The sequence below is a fragment of the Phyllostomus hastatus genome, unplaced genomic scaffold, assembly GCF_019186645.2.
Source record: "Phyllostomus hastatus isolate PE091 unplaced genomic scaffold, TTU_PhHast_1.1 phas_scaffold_1066, whole genome shotgun sequence".
Lineage (NCBI taxonomy): Eukaryota > Metazoa > Chordata > Mammalia > Chiroptera > Phyllostomidae > Phyllostomus > Phyllostomus hastatus.
In genome coordinates this window covers 10,250,786-10,266,823 of record NW_025334004.1, presented here as the reverse complement: position 1 = coordinate 10,266,823, position 16,038 = coordinate 10,250,786, and the positions used below count along the sequence as shown (strand labels likewise).

The 16,038-nt window shown below is 57.7% G+C and overlaps 1 protein-coding gene across 1 annotated transcript in view; it reads left to right on the top strand.

Moving 5' to 3' along the window:
• The window catches only part of SLIT1 (slit guidance ligand 1), a 149,871-nt gene that overhangs the window by 129,510 nt on the left and 4,323 nt on the right, over positions 1-16,038 (top strand). Inside the window, exons 26-35 of the mRNA XM_045853799.1 lie at positions 4,703-4,866; positions 6,557-6,681; positions 6,930-7,027; positions 10,010-10,149; positions 10,331-10,424; positions 11,677-11,814; positions 13,144-13,381; positions 13,887-14,017; positions 14,453-14,607; positions 15,696-15,984. Of these exons, the coding sequence (XP_045709755.1) occupies positions 4,703-4,866; positions 6,557-6,681; positions 6,930-7,027; positions 10,010-10,149; positions 10,331-10,424; positions 11,677-11,814; positions 13,144-13,381; positions 13,887-14,017; positions 14,453-14,607; positions 15,696-15,984 (1,572 nt within the window). The remainder of the gene's footprint in view (positions 1-4,702; positions 4,867-6,556; positions 6,682-6,929; positions 7,028-10,009; positions 10,150-10,330; positions 10,425-11,676; positions 11,815-13,143; positions 13,382-13,886; positions 14,018-14,452; positions 14,608-15,695; positions 15,985-16,038) is intronic.

The following is a 16,038-nucleotide window of genomic DNA, read 5'->3' as shown; positions in this document are numbered from 1 at the left end:
AGCTCAGAATCTAGAGGTTTTATTCTTCAAATGGGAAATGAAAAAACCACGTGTACTGTAGTAACAAAAACCAAAGCTTCCAAAGCAAAATTTGAGCTCATACCTATCTATAAATTCAGATTTTCTTTAGGAGAACAGTGACCTTGGGTCAGATCCAGTTAGTAAGAAATAAGTAAAGATCAATTTAGCGGTCATTGCAGAACAGCGCATTGGCATGACTGATTAGATGTGTTCACACCTCTCTACAAGAGAGCATCTATGTGGAAGAAACCTTTCATTGTTACGAAGCGACCTCCTGAATAAACTCCGCCCTTTACACCCAGGGTTTCGAATGGAACTAGGCGTAGCTTGGGAAAGGCACGTGTGCTTGTGTTCAGGTGTGTGCACATGCAATACCGATGGAATACATGGGTGAGTGCACGCATGCATCCGTGATCTCCTCTGCATGGAAGCATGGCAACTCTTGCCTAAGGATTTCTCGAGCACTTACGAGGAGCCAGGGAACGGTAAAGGACGGCGCAGACTCACCGCACCCACCCTGGGCTTCCCGGAGGCCCTGGGCGGTCTGGAGGGAGGAACGTGCACAGGGCTTCATGACAAGTCAGGGGTGCCCAAGGGTAGCACCCCGCGCTCCCGTTGCCGGGAGGTGCCCTCTGTTCCTACCGTGACTCCGGCCTGGGCCTCTCTTCACTGGCAGTGTGCAGGAGGGGCGGGTGGGCCTAGGGTGCGGTGGAGGATGGGGTTCGCCATATTTAAACCCCCCGAACTCTAGATCAGGAACCAGGAGGTGTGGCATCAGGTCCCCGTCCTGCCATCAACTTGCAGTCGGGTCTCAGACAATCCATTCATCTCTCGGGCCTCTTCCCCGGCCCGAACAACAGTACTCCCAATGTCCGTGGTGGCGCTAACGTGCCGTGAGCATTGTGCGTGCTCACCGCTGCTCCGGGCCGCCACACCCTGCACCCCTCTCTCCTTCTGCTCCTTTTGTACTCGCCTTGAAGTTAGCTCACCCTCCATCGCTGGTCTGGTCACTGTCCGTCCGTCAGCAAATGTTTGCCGTGTGTCAGGCCCTGTGCCGAGGCTCCCAGACACAGATCTTCATGTCTGGAACCTGACGTGTCGTTGCTTCTAGCCTGCTGCACTCTGGAAAGTCAGATTTCTGGATTCATGAAGAATTCCGTATGAAAAGTAAACATGCAATGATTAAAGAATAGCACATAGTTCATTGTGATTATGACACTGGAATTTATTATTGGATGAAAATAAGTAGAATAAAGATGGTATACTGATTTCAAAGATGGACATACACACCCACGAGAACTGGAAGGGAATTATGAGAATTAAATTCGTCACATCCTTTTCTCTCTGAACTTGCTTTCATACTGAGGGCTCTGCACTTCTCATGCTTTTAGGCTGGCGTCCATCCAGCAAATGTTTACCGACGCCAGCTGGCATGAGGCGCAGCAGGGGCGCATGCTCTGTGCCCTCTCGAAGCTGCGATCCAGTGGAAGGAGACAGGGACACACACAGATGCATCACAGGGAGGAGGATGGGCCCGGGCGAAGGAGAGCTTGAAGTTTCGGTGTTTGCTCCAGGCCACAGTGGGCACCTCTGTGAAACGGCCGCAGGAAAGCTATTTGGTCCCAGTTACCTGAACAGAAGCCCGGCAGGGTCTTGGCGTGAACACACCCAGTATCTACTGTTTCAACTATTCCCAAGTTATGCCAAGGACAGCGACATGGGGTTATGCGTACGCTGGTCGGGGGCTGAATCCACAGTCCTTTGGGGCTGATGAGCGGCCTCACTGCCGTCCCCACGGCTGCGTCTCAGCTGCACCTGTGGCTCTCTGCTCCCCACTAAGTCCACAGTGGTTTTTCAGGGGAAAAGTGGTCCCCAGGTGAAAATGAACTACCGGTACAGCTGAATGAGCCACAGAACCCAGCCACCGGATAAATGAAAGCTTGAAATATTGAAGTCAGGTGTGGCTCTGAGTTTGTCCCATGAAATTGAGAGTTTTGATTCGCTTTATATCGATGTTGGTAGTTTTAATTGTTTTTTATTCTTTAACTATTAAGAGCTGAAAAGGGACGCTTACATTTGTGGTGCAACTTTGTGCCATTTATGGGGATACACGTGGGACCTGGGAGCTGGGACGGCCCCGAGACTTGTCAGGGGCCTCCACGTTCACCACGGCCTCAGGTTTAGCCTTTCTGGCACTTTCTGTAAACGAGCTACAGGCCTGACAGAAGCCGTTCATAATGAACTTGCAGCTTCTGGCTCATTACCAAACCATACTCCCACAGCCTACTACAACACATATTTTAACATAACTTCTGCTTTTATCTTATGAATAACATAATTACATTTCTTTGCACTTGTTTTGTTAAACATATTAATCTGGTAAATGTAAACATCTTAAATATACCACAATTTTTGTATCCCAGATATTTTAAAGAGTGTTTTTTAAAACACCCCGGAGCTTCAAAAACTCAGTGTCTGAGCTTCCCCTGCCCCCCTCCCCCCAGAAGCCCTAGCTCTGCTCAGCGGAAAGAGGAGGGTGTCCCCTGCCCCATCAGCCAGGACGGATGCTGTCAGCACGCCGAGACAGAGAACCATTAACTGCAACGCGAGGCTGCACTGGCTTTCTCTTCTAAGCCGCACTATTCCCTCGGCGCCCGCTGCAGGTTGTACGCGCTTGTCCTTTCCCCTCTCCAGATCGCAGGCTCTTTATCGAATCATAAAGTGAGCTCCGGAGACGTGAAGCAAACCGCTCAAGGTCGCCTGGGCAGCGGGCAGCTGTAGGGGCGGCGGGGGGGGGTGGTGGGGGGCCCGGAACCCAGGTCTCGTTCAACCGTGTTTTGAGGCGCGCGGTGGCCAGGCGCGCTATTCCGGGGAAGTCCGGCTCAGACTCGCCGTCGCCCGCCGTCGCCCTCCGCAGCCCTCCGCAGCCCGCCGAGCCCGAGAGCGACCGCTGCCTCTGTGGCGCCGCCTAGAAACCCGGAGAAGGGCGTGTGCGGCTGCTAATTCCCTAAAGTGGGCTCGTTCTCACTGACCTTACACAGCGTGACGTTTTCAAAATAACGTTGATAGCGGAGAACTTCAGGGACGAAGCTCTGATGTTTTTCTATTTGCTGAATCGAAGAACTCTGGCCCCTTCGTGTCCCCCAAAGGGGACGTGTCCCCACGTCTGTCCATCTTTTAGTCACTGCCCACCAGCTTGGTCAAACACGAAGAGGTTGACCGCAGGCAGTGCTGGGATGGGGATGTGAGGGGGCAGACATGGCCCTGCATTGCTGGTGCGTGGAAGTCCATATGCCCTGTTTTGGAGAGAAACTGTTAACATTTTTTTTTACAAGGACTTCCTCTGCATCCCGAACCCTACTTCTAGCTTTCTGCTCTAGAGAAACAATCACTTCACCAGAGGCATGTGGGAGAGTGCTGGCCAGGGTTGGAAACAACCCGAACGCCTGGCAACAGGGCAGGGGCCCCATTAGCGCTGGGAGGCGCCCTTTCTTTGGGACGCTGGGAAGCAGTTTGACAAAATGAGACGGACTCATACACACTGACCCGTAAAGGTCCGTACGCCAGGCTGTTTAGTGACAAGAAGCCAGCTGCTTGGGCGGATATAATTTGTGATTAATATGTGTCACTACAGAGAGGACCAGAAGGTCACCATGCCTAAGTGTGGGGCCTCCTGTAGTTGGCAGTGACTGTGGGTCAGACTTTTCTGGAATGCGGGCACACTGTGGTTTGTGGAAGCACGTCCCACACGGACGCACACTGGGAGTTCCCAGTGTTCCCGTTGCAGAGAGGCTGGGATTGGTGTCCTCACACAGGTGCCGCTAGGCACGCATGCAGGTAGATCCTCAAGACCAGCTCCCGGGAACAGAGTCGCTGGGGCAGAGGGCAGCCACGCTGGCAACTCCATAGATGCCACAGAGTGCCCCTCGTCAGTGCCATTCCATTTTGCACTCCATCAGTGACATGGGAATGTGTCCTTAAAAGCCTCGAGGTAAACCTCATGTGGTATAACATTGACTGCATTAAGGTGTATAATTCAGTGGCATTCAGCACCTTCACGGCGGCGTGTGAGGCAGAGACGCTGGGTCTGTGGTGTTCCACAGAGGCTCGCAGGGAGGGTGCGTCTGTGTGCTCCTTGACAAGTGTGCGCTCCCGAGTCCGGCAGCGCTGCGTCCGGACCCTGGGGTGGCCCTTCACCAGGCATGTGACCTCAGGGAAGTGACCTAGTCGCGGGAGGCTCAGCTCCCACGCCTCTGAGAGGAAGGAAGAAAACCTGCCCTGGGCCCAACACACTGACCAGAGGCGCTGCATCGGGAAGAGCAGCTGCAGTTCACTGCAGCGGGTGCTGGTTCCTCTCTCATGGTGTAGCAGGGAGGCAATGCATTCATAGGCTTTGGCCTCAACAACACCAGTTCAAGTCCCACTTCCCCCTTTCTCTGTGCACCCTTAGGCAAGGGCCTCCACATTTTGGATCCTCAGCTTCAACACGTCAAATAGGGATAGAAGGGTGTGGTAAGGACCCAGTAGGGGAACGCACTCGAAGGACTCGAAACCGTGCTGGTGACGCAGTACTGGATTGTGAATTCAGGGCTGTTGCCAGCCCCCGATGCAGCGCCCTGCACCCTAGGTACCCCACAACCCCCGAGGCTGAAATGCCACTTCTCTCCACTTTCTGCCCCAGGGCCATTGGTGCCAATCCCCTGCACTGTGACTGCCATCTCCGCTGGCTGTCCAGCTGGGTGAAGACCGGCTACAAGGAGCCAGGCATTGCCCGCTGCGCTGGGCCCCCAGACATGGAGGGCAAGCTGCTCCTCACCACGCCTGCCAAGAAGTTTGAATGCCAAGGTGAGCCAAGCAGCAGAGAAAGGGGTGGCGGGTACCGGGTTGCATCACCGCCTCCTGCTGCCAGTGGCCTACTGGACTGCTCACCCTGGCTGGACCTTCCAGATGTGCCTGTGACGGCCACCTGGGCAGGGGGTCAGGTGGCAGAACTGAGGCACCTGCAGCTCGCTAGCATTACTGCCTTCCAGTCTTGACATAACAATGAAGGGGGGGGGCGGGGGAACAGGCAGAAAATTCTCAGGCTGTAAGGGCTTTAATCCCTCCCTGGGGTTATGTAAGGAAAGTAAAAATAGCAACAGCATTTCTGGAAGCTTCAAGCACTCGGCCTCCCTTTGGCTGGAGCTGTGCTCAGCAATTAGCTTAAATCCCTGAGCAGCTGGACCCAGGGCCACTCTCCTGACATTTATGGAAAAATGGGGGCCGGAGGCTCCTCTGGCTTTGCTGTGAAGAAGCCTCACCCTGGGCATCTGTAAACGCTTGGTCTGGGATTGACTGACTGCCTGCTGCCCAGGCCTCGGGAGCCCTGCCGAGCAGGGGGAGGCGGCTGAGCGGCTGCCCCAGGCCCGGCTTTGTGCTGGGGGATGGCTGGGGGAGCACACCAGAGGCCGTGGGCCACGGCCTCTGCCCTCTGCAAGCTCACAGAGCACCATGGGAAGTGAAACTGACAGCCACAGGTTAATGAGGAGGCAAGGGCCACTCTGCATGCAGGATGCTGTCATGTGGATAACAGTGCCGAGGGCCCTATCTGGGGCTCTGCTCTCAGCTGTTGGGAGCAGGCTGATTTGTGTTGGAATGTTTGCTCAGGATTTATTTAATTGGGTGGTGTTGGTACCAGTGAAACTCCCCCCCCCCACACACACACTTTTTATTGAAATGGAACACACGTAACAGGATAGGACACAGATCAGAAGTGCATGGCCACAGATCTCCACAAACTGGGCCCACACAGGGGACCAGCACCCAGACCAGAGGCAGAACTCCACCCGTTCCTGGGAAGGCCTCTTGCACTTCCTCCCAGTGATTTTGGAAAGTTTCTGTTCCGGTTCATGCTGACGCCTTTGGGCGAGCAGAGTGGACCCTTCCCCACTTCCAGAGGGGGTCTAAGTGGAGGCTGAGTCAGCTGCTGCTCTCGCCGTTGACTCGTGTGGGTCCCGAGGCCCCTCTTAGAAGGGGGCCCGGGAGCCTGGCTGCCAGCTGCTCGTCCGTCTCCAAGTTCAGGCCAGGGCGACCATGGGGTCCTGCAGGGGCCGGAGAGGGTCACCCACGTAGCTGGAGAGGTTACAGGAAAGGCTCCTTCCTGCTTTGACCTTGAGAGAAACAACTTAAAGGCACGTGGCCCTTTTCCTTCTAACTGTGGCCTCCTCACAGCTGTGTGTCGTCTCTCCTGAGGTGGCCACCCTTGTTATCCTGTCAGCAGGTGACAGGGCTGGGAGTGGTTGCCTCATACGGGTGTGAGCAGACCCAGGAAAGGACCCGACTTCAGTAGAAGCGACTCTGGCTCGCTCTCATGCTGATGGCTGTGCCCCGACCTCCACGGAGCGTCCAGCACCGGCCCATGAAGCGCTTTTTGTGGATGGGCTCTTTCAGTCCTCACAGCCCCGCGGGGCAGGGGCTGAGATACGGCATGGGGCAGGGGCTGCTTACCCCCACCCTCCCTGCACTAACACCTGCCCTCCCCACCACTTTGCCTCAGGCGCCCCCACTCTGGCTGTCCAGGCCAAGTGTGATCCCTGCTTGTCCAGCCCGTGCCGGAACCAGGGCAGCTGCCACAATGATCCCCTTGAAACATACAGGTGTACCTGCCCTGGTGGCTACAAGGTGAGTGGAGGCTGAGGCAGCGGTGGAGGGCTGCCCCCTGTGCCGCAGGCAGGGCTGGGTCTGTCTTGCTCCCCACTCTGCCCGGGTGCCCCCGGAACGGTTCCTGCTCCTGGATTGGCGCCGGAGTGGATGAAAGCACGAGTGAACTCGGGGATAGGCAGGCCGGGCTGCCGGGGGCTGGCCTTCTCTGCTGGCTCTCCCTAGCCCCTGGGTCCCCCTGGGGTCCCCACCGCTGACTCTCTCCCCAGGGCCGAGACTGCGAGGTGTCCCTGGACAGCTGTGCCAGTGGCCCCTGTGAAAACGGCGGGACCTGCCATGCCCGGGAGGGCGAGGGTGCTGGCTTCACGTGAGTTGCCTGCAGGGGCTGGATCCTGGTGGGCGGGGTGCTGATGGGGCCCAGCACCCAAGCTTCGGTGCCCCCCTCCTCCAGATGGAGTGGCCAGCACCCCCACCCCAAGGCCCTGTGCTCTGGGAGGAGATAGAGGGTGGGCTCAGGGGGAGCCAATTCCCACTGGGAACTGCCCGGGCCCACCAGGCCGGCCGCGCCAGAGGCAGTGACCGCACAGCAGTCGGAGTCACAGCCGGCAGTCAGGGGCGGGCGCTGGGAACCCAGCTGCCTGGCCTTGCTCCCGCTCCAGGCCTCTCTTGGCTCTTGCCAGGCGCCAGAACGGTCTTTTGGTGGCACCGAGAATCCGTGGCCAAGGGCATATGCAGTGGCAGTGCCAAGGGGCAGTTTGGGGCGTTTTCAACCCCTATGGTCTCTGCGAACCCAAGCTGTCTAATAGCTGAAGTCAAGCATCTGCTTGTGGCACCACTGCTGCCCGAAGGCAGCACCCTCAGCCACCCCCTCCCAGTTGAGCCCCCAACCCCAGACCCCGAGACGGGAGGAGACAAGAGGCCCGAGGAGAGGCGGGAGCTAGTCCCGGGTACGCCCTCCGGAGCCTCCCCCCCAAACCACCCCTGCGGTCATCTCCTGGTTCCACACAGGCCGGTGGCGTCCCAGCCTCTCCCGGGGCTGACGTCACAGGCAAGCACCCCCTACACTGACCTGCTTCCCCCAGGACCCCTCACCAAACACCCCAATTCCCAGAGCTCTCCTGGGCCCAGAGGTTTTCTGAAGAACACTGTGTATTTAGCTGCTGAAGATAAATGGCTGGCCGAGCAAACTGGTTCCGCATCTGCTGGCCACACCTGTCTCCACGAACCCAAACTGCCAGGTGTAAAGAGAGAAACAATAAATGGTCTCTCAGCTCATTGTTGCCTTGGCAACGGTGCCCTTCCCATAGGCTCCACCCTCCTTTGGGCTTGGGCGGCAGCTCCTCACAGCCAGCCCCCTCCTCCTTCCCTGGACCCCTGAGAGGGGTCCCTGGAGAGGGGTCTCAGGAGTTCCCTGGCCTCCTGTGGAGAGTGGAGGGGTTCAGAGGACACCCCAGACACTCCCCCCAGGCTCAGAGGGGTGCAGCTGGGGGTACAGATTGGAGGCCACTGGGTGGGCTCTGTAGATAGAAAGGGGTGCCTCCCTGAGTTACCCCTCAACCCTGAGGCTCACGAGGGCCTTTTTAGACAGGCAAAGCGGACCCCCTCAGCCTGCTTAAAACCCGCCCATTGTATGCTTCCCCCCCGCCCCCCCCCGCCCCCCGCCCCCCGTCAATGGTCTTCAAGCCGTTTGGCTCACACCTCCCCACCCCCGCACCAAGTTTTAAAACTACATACGTCCTCATACATTCTTGGGGTGCCTGCTAAAATTTTTCATTGTAAGTTTAGTTTTTTTGTTTCAAAGGAGGCCATTTTCAGGATATTGTAAATATTCACATTTAAAAATAAAACTAACACTCTCATTGTTCTCCAATGGAATTCTAATAGCACAGCAGTTTGATACCATTAAAAAAATTACACAAATAAGCTGCTCTTCTGCAGTTTAACTGTTTACCTCATTCTTTTTTCTTTTAGAAGCGTATTTTTATTTTACTCTCCATGCCTCCTCCCATGTTCCTTCCCATGTCATCTGTTTTTACGCTAGAGAGTCATTTCTGGAGCGGCCTGTCATGCTTCTCCGCCACCAGCATGGGTACATTAGTGTAAACTTAAAGTTTTCATTATTTCTTGTGACCATAAGCCTCTGTTTTAACGTCCCTTTTGCACTGAGTTATCATTACAATGATCAATAATAAACAATTGGGCAAAACAACATGGCTGTATTACACAATTTGATCGATAGTTATTACACTTTGGAGTGGGGTTTTATTACTCGCATGTCTTAATGAGAGGGAGCCCTGTGCGTGCACACACACGCACATGCCTCGCGTGTGTATGGCTGGAAGTGCTGAGCGCGTTTTCCGCAAACACAGACAGGGAGCACAGAAGCAGTTTTACCATAGCCGTGTCAGTCAAGCCTGCAGAGTCCCTCGGAGTCTATCTGCCAAACCCCTAGAGCCCTCTGTCATCAGAAGTTATTTTTAGGGCTCTATCAGCGGACAGGTCCATGAGGTCTTCCTTCAGCTACGTTTCACACACGGAACGGGAAGCCTCGGGACTTGCAAAAGCCACTCGTTCACTCGCTTTCGAAACATCGATATTCCTAGTTGTCCCTCTATGCGGAGCCCGGGGGTCGCAGGCCCCGGCCGGGCAGCTGCGTGTGCCTCCGTGGGGGGCGGGGGCAGGTCAGCCCAGGGAAGGGTCCCTGTGGAACTGGAAGATCTGGAAATTACCTTCTCAGACCTCTCTGACCCACATGCCCCCCAAAACCCCAGGTGCCCCAGGGAAAAGTGTACCTGGTTGGAAGGCCACTGATTTCCGGGGCTCCCCACGGCCTGCTCCAGCCCCATTCTGCCGCGTCCCTGGGGCCTGTGCTCCCGCAGACCTGGACTGTTTGTACGAGCAGGACCTCCCCCGGAGGACTGAACGTAGGGTCTTCGCTGGGCTGAACCCATGCCTCTGGCCCCACTGCCTTCCCTTCCATTCCTGCACTCCCCTGTCAGGGTCCCTCACTGACTAACTCATTGTCTCCTCTGAGAAGCCTGCCCTGACTGCTCCCCGCAAGGAAGAGCTAGGTGTCCTCTGCCCCTTCATCCCCATCCCCTAGCCTCAGTGCCACACTGTCCCGATACCCTCCGCCTCTCCCTGGTTGTCTGTCCCCTCATCACCCCGCCCCTGGACTGTGAGTCCCGCAAGTGCAGGGCTGGTCCGTCCGCCTCTAACGCCCAGCATGCAGTGAGGGCCCGGCCTGGAGTACGGACCAAAACTCTGGGATGATGATACTGACCAGTGGCCCCAGGCTGCCACTCCGGCCATGGGTCTACGTGCCTCTCCCTCCTCCCCGGCCCCACAGGTGCTCCTGTCCGGCTGGCTTTGAAGGACTGACCTGCGGGGTGAACACCGACGACTGTGTGGAGCACACGTGTGCCAATGGGGGCATCTGTGTGGACGGCGTGGGCAACTACACGTGCCGGTGCCCTCTGCAGTACTCGGGTACGTGGGGTGTGCGTGTCTGTGGGGAGCTGAGGGCCAGCATGCATGGCCCGAGCCCCATTCCCACGGGCAGCAGGGTGGGGGCCCTGCCTCAGCGTCTGTGGGAGGTTTCGGCGGGGCCGCCTGCCTGGCAGAGCACAGGGGCAGCCTCTCTCCCGTCTCTCCCTCCTTCTTTCCCCAGGAAGGGCCTGTGAGCAGCTAGTAGACTTCTGTTCCCCGGATCTGAACCCGTGTCAGCACAAGGCCCAGTGCGTGGGCACCCCGGATGGGCCCAGGTCAGTGTTGCCCGTCTCCAGGGCCAGGGAAGGGCAAGGGTTGCCAAGGTGCCTCCCCGTCACCTCGCCTGTCAAGCAGGCTCGGTCTCAGCCACGCGGGGGCCCCGTGAGTCAGTGTGGGGTGTGATTATGGGGACAGCTTTGCTGCCAGCACGACCCTGAATGGATGGCTGCACCGCTCTGAGCCTCAGCTTTCTCATCTGCAAACTGGACGCACCAGAAGCTTCCTCCTGGGGTGGCTGTGAGGATTGGATGCGCAGATGCGTGGGAAGCACTTAGCTCTGCATCTGACATCTGATAAATGCTCCGTAAATAGCTCTTATCATTCCAGATTCACAAATCCTCACCCCAGTTACAAAATCCACGAAACTCTGCAAACCAAGTTAGTTTGATAGCAGAGTTGGGTCTGGCCTGAATGCATTTGGTAAGATAGGCTGACTGTCACATGGCACGGGGCTACTTACAGTCCCCCTCCATCCGCGTGGTGGGAGTGGATGCTGATTTCACCACAGAACTGTGGACATGTGGGGCTGAGGGACTGCCCTAGACCCCCGGCCTGGTACATAATATACTGTTGTAAGCACTCACTACCTTTCCAAGATCTGAAAATTCTCAATTCCACAATCTACCTGGCCTCAGGAGTTTTGGAAAAGGGGTCCTTGACTATAGTCACCATTGCTGTTACTGGCACATATGGGGAGCTCTGTCACCTGAAGACTGCATGTGAGGTGAAGGTCATGGGTTTTTAAGACATCGCTCCCACCTGCAGTTTCGCAAACACAGTATGCCTGAGTGGAGGTGGTGGAGTGCGCCCTCTATCGGTAGGCTGAAATGGGTTTTCGGCTGAGCAGTGAGGCTCAGTGTGGGCAGGGAAGGTGGAGGCTGGCCTGGAGTCCGGCACTGGCGGAGGGCTGGGCACTAGCCCTGCCGCAGCCAGGAGGCTAGGGAAGGGGGGCTGGGGGAGCCCCATGAATCAGGGCCTCATGCTGGACAGCAGCTGGGCAGGCCCGGAAGGGGCAGCAGTCTGGCCCTGCGGGTGCTCAGTGGTGGTCTGGGTCCCCCATCTCCTGCTGCCTCTAGGCGTTCACCCTCCCAACCCAGAGCCCCCAACCCACACACGCTCTCTTCTGCCCTATAACAGGGTCCCAGGACAGGCAGGGGCATCTTTATATCCAGGGCTCTGTTTATAGCTCTGATACACAGAGAACCCGCAGGCCGCTGGCTGACTGCCTGCCCCCTTGCCCGCCTCCAGGTGTGAGTGCCCACCAGGCTACGCAGGCGACAACTGCAGTGAGAACCTGGATGACTGCGGGGCTCACCGCTGCCAGAACGGGGCCCAGTGTGTCGACGAAGTGAACGGCCACTCCTGCCTCTGTGCGGAGGGCTACAGGTGAGGACCCGGGGCACGCCACAGGGGGCTGACTCCTCCTGGCCCCCAGACGTGGTTGGGGTGGAGAGTAAGGGTGAGGCCTGGCTGTGGGGTCCTGGAGTTGAAGCCTGGCTGTGTCTGCACAGCTGTGTGGCCCTGGGAAAGTCACTGAAGCACCCAGAATGCAGGCGGAGGCCCCAACCTCTTCGGTGGAGGGAGTGGGAGGTGAGTAGGGATTAGTGGGCGGAGCCCCATCGCAGACGCTCTTGAAACCTCTGAGGACTCACCCTGCCCTGAAGGTCGTTGACCTTTAGGTCTTGGCTCCTCTGGGAGGCTGGGAGGGGAAGGCGCCTGCCCTCCTCCGGCTGCCCATTCCCAAGATCTGCTTGGGTGCTCTTTTTTTTTTTTTTTTAACAGTTTTAATGAGATATAATTCACATGCCATACAATTTACCTGGCTGAAATGTACAATTCAATGGCTTTTGGTGTAGTCCCAGAGCTATGCCTTCACTACCACAGTTTCCGAACATCTTCTTTACTCCGGAGAGAACCTCAGCACCTCCCATCTGTCACCCCAACCCCCTCCATCCCGGTGCTGAGCAACCACTGATCTACCAGCACCTGGGTGTGTAGATCTGCGTATTCTGGATGTTTCGTGTAAACGGAAGTGTGCAGTTTGTGGTCCTTTGTGACCGGCTTCCACTTAGCATCATGTGTGTGTCGCCATGTCACCATCATGTCACCACGTGCTAGCAGGCATCAGCTTCATTCCTTCTTATGGCTGAGTGACAGCCCCTCGCACGAAGACACTGCACTGGGTCATCCCTTCATCTACTGATGGGCATCTGGATCGTTCCCACGTTCTGGCTGTTGTGGGCCCAGACGCTACAGATGGTTGTAGCCGGGATCCGAGCTACCTGCTGGTGGCGATGGCCCCCCTTTATTTCTTCACTTCAGTAATTTGAGTCTTTCCCTTCTTTTGCTTGTGTTTTAAGTCTCACTTTTCTTTTCTGTGACGTGAGGCGAGAACAGTGAGTGACCTGTGAACTCTAAGGTGCACATGACCACCTGGCCTGTTGCTAAAGCAGGTTGAGCAGGTTTTCCATTTCTGCCCAGTGCCCGGGGGGCATCGGTGCTGCTGGTCCAGGGACCGTCCTTGTTTCTCACCACCCTCTGGCTCTTAGTTTTCTCGGGGAAACATGTTCGTTAGGAGCCTCTTCTGTCGCCTTAAGGATCCAGTTTCCCAAAATGTTTAGTGAGTTTCCCTCCAGGATCCGGGGTGGGGGGGAAGGAAGGTGACCCCCTGCCCCTGTGCCCTGCCCTGTCTGACCTGCATCCTTCCCCTCTCAGTGGGAAGCTCTGTGAGGTGCCTCCCCGGCCACCTGCCCCCAGGGGCCCCTGCGAGGGGATGGAGTGCCAGAATGGGGCCAGCTGCGTGGACCAGGGCAGCCGTGCTGTGTGCCAGTGCCTCCCGGGCTTTGGCGGCCCCGAGTGTGAGAAGCTGCTCAGTGTCAACTTCGTGGATCGGGACACTTACCTGCAGTTCACTGACCTGCAGAACTGGCCTCGGGCCAACATCACACTCCAGGTGTGTGCCCAGGGTGCCGGTCGCAGAGGGGAGTCAGACAGTGGGGGACCCTGGCCTCAGGTCAGAGCATCAAGACTCCTCCCTGCCCGGGACAGTGGGGAGGAGCCGTGTTGGTCAAAAGCCTTTGGGGTGGGTGTCAGCCTCTCAGCCTGAACCAGTTTAAGCACAACTGGAAAGGCTATCGAGTCACAAAACCAATCTCCCAGAAGAGCGGGGGGAGGTGGTCTGTTGGGTGACTGGATCCAGAAAACCACACTTAGCAGGGTCCTCTCCTGCCGTCTCTTGTCCCAACCACTCCTTAGCTTCAGCCTCCAATGCTACAAGTAGGTTTCTTACACGTGGCTGGCGCTCAGCCAGGGTTACCTCTGAGCTTACACATCTTTAACCAAGAGTGCTTGCAGCCCCTCCTCCAATCGTGGGTCGCCCCTCTGCTCCCCCCGCCAGCCTGCGCTGCTGCTGCTGCTGCGGGGGATGGGGTTGCAGGGACAGTGCCATTGCCCAGCAGGTCTCCACGGCAGAGGACAACGGGATCCTGCTGTACAACGGGGACAATGACCACATCGCAGTGGAGCTGTATCAGGGCCATGTCCGTGTCAGCTACGACCCTGGCAGCTACCCCAGCTCTGCCATCTACAGGTAGGGCTTCCTCACGCCCACCAGTCTCTCTCGGGGGTCTCCTGGGCCCAAAGCAGCTCATTATTGGGACCACCGGCACCTGGGCTGCCCAAGTGGAAGGGGCATTTGAACCATCGAGCACAGCCCAACTTGGGTCTGAGGCTGAGTCCTGGGCAGCGGTCTCATCCTTCCGCATCCCTCCACCACTTCGCAGGGGCTCCTGAGTGGGGAGGGGACGTGGGTGGGGCTGGAAATCCCTGGCCCAGACTTCTCGGCTTTCCCCAGGGGAGCAGGAGAGTCAGCCACAGGGCACCGAGTGGCCACAGTCTCTTCCCTGAGAGATGGGGTCCCCTGGGAAGCAGCTGCTGGACCAGCGGCCTTTCTGGGGAAGTGTCCAGGTGGGGATGGGCCCACTGAAGCTCATTGTCTGGGGTGGGGCACCCCATCTTCTTCCAGTGCCGAGACGATCAATGACGGGCAGTTCCACACTGTTGAGTTGGTCACCTTTGACCAGATGGTGAATCTCTCCATTGATGGCGGGAGTCCCATGACCATGGACAACTTCGGCAAACACTACACACTGAACAGTGAGGCCCCGCTTTACGTGGGAGGTAAGGACCTACTCCACCCCGGGCCTCTCCGTTGGGTGATGCTCTCCTGCCTGAGAGCTGGTGCCTGGGGCTCTGGACTTGGGGTGGGGGTCATTCCGGGTGGTAGGGGCGGGTCCCAGTGAATGGCCAAGCTGCTGGTGGGTTGTTCTCGCCTGCCAGCGGCCAGGCTGCTGTCCACTGAGCCCAGACTTACAGGGTTAAGTGCCTGAGCTGGCACTGAGGCCTGGCCTGGGAGGTGAGGTGAGTGGCTAGCTAGCTGGGATTTTCCCCATTGTCTTCTGCACGGTGGGCATCTTTCCTCTTGGCTTTGGGCTGGAAGGGGCTTGCCAATTCTTCAGGGTCCATTCCCAGTCTTGGGGTCCCCAGAGTCCCGGAGCTGCTGCAGGATGCCCGGGCACTGAGACCCTACATTAGCTGGGGACTGCCCAGCTGGCCTTACAGGTGTTGTGGCTAAATGGCCCTGTCCATGACCTGTGGGCATTTCCAGGTCCAGACGAGCAGGTTCCCGGATGCAGCCAGGCCATCTCCATGCTGTGGAGGGCCCGGCCTAGGTGTTGGGCGGGTGTGAGGGTGGAGAACCTGGGCTTTCACCCCAGCTCTGCTTTGGGCAGTCACTGAGCACTGAGCATCCGATGCAGTTTAGCAACTCCTACCTCGGAGGGTTGCTGCAAAGTGGGGACCCCAAAAGCAGGTCACAAAGTACCATACTCCTGAGTTCTAAGCCCCAGTCCTCTGCTGCTCCTGGGGTCTGTGGGAGGTAAAAACAAGAGGTTCCAGGGGGAGGGAAGGAAGGAGCCCTGGGCGAGGGGACCTAGACTTGGGCACCCAGAGTCTCACTTGTCAGCTGGCTGCTGTCAGGCCTGGCACCCCGGGCTCTGATCACAGGGAAAGCAGCTTTTCCATTTCTTCTGGGGAAGGAGCCTGGACCCTCCAAGGTGGCAGGGACCTTGGCCCAGGGTGGCAGAGACAGGGCAGGGGCCAAAGGCAAGAGGGAACTCTGTGGAGATGCCCGGCAGACCTCAGAGGTAGGTGCCGGGCTCCATCCAAGCCTAACTCCGCTCAGCTCTGCCCCCTCCTGGCCGCCCCAGGGATGCCGGTGGACGTGAACTCAGCCGCCTTCCGCCTGTGGCAGATACTCAATGGCAGCAGCTTCCACGGGTGCATCCGAAACCTGTACATCAACAACGAGCTGCAGGACTTCACCAAGACGCGGATGAAGCCGGGCGTGGTGCCCGGCTGCGAGCCCTGCCGGAAGCTCTACTGCCTGCACGGCATCTGCCAGCCCGACGCCAGCCCAGGGCCTGTGTGCCACTGCGAGGCCGGCTGGGGGGGCCTGCACTGCGACCAGCCGGCTGACGGCCCCTGTCACGGCCACAAGTGAGCCGCCGACCCCTGCCTCCCTGCGGGTTCCTACCCCTTCCTTGGAGGTTC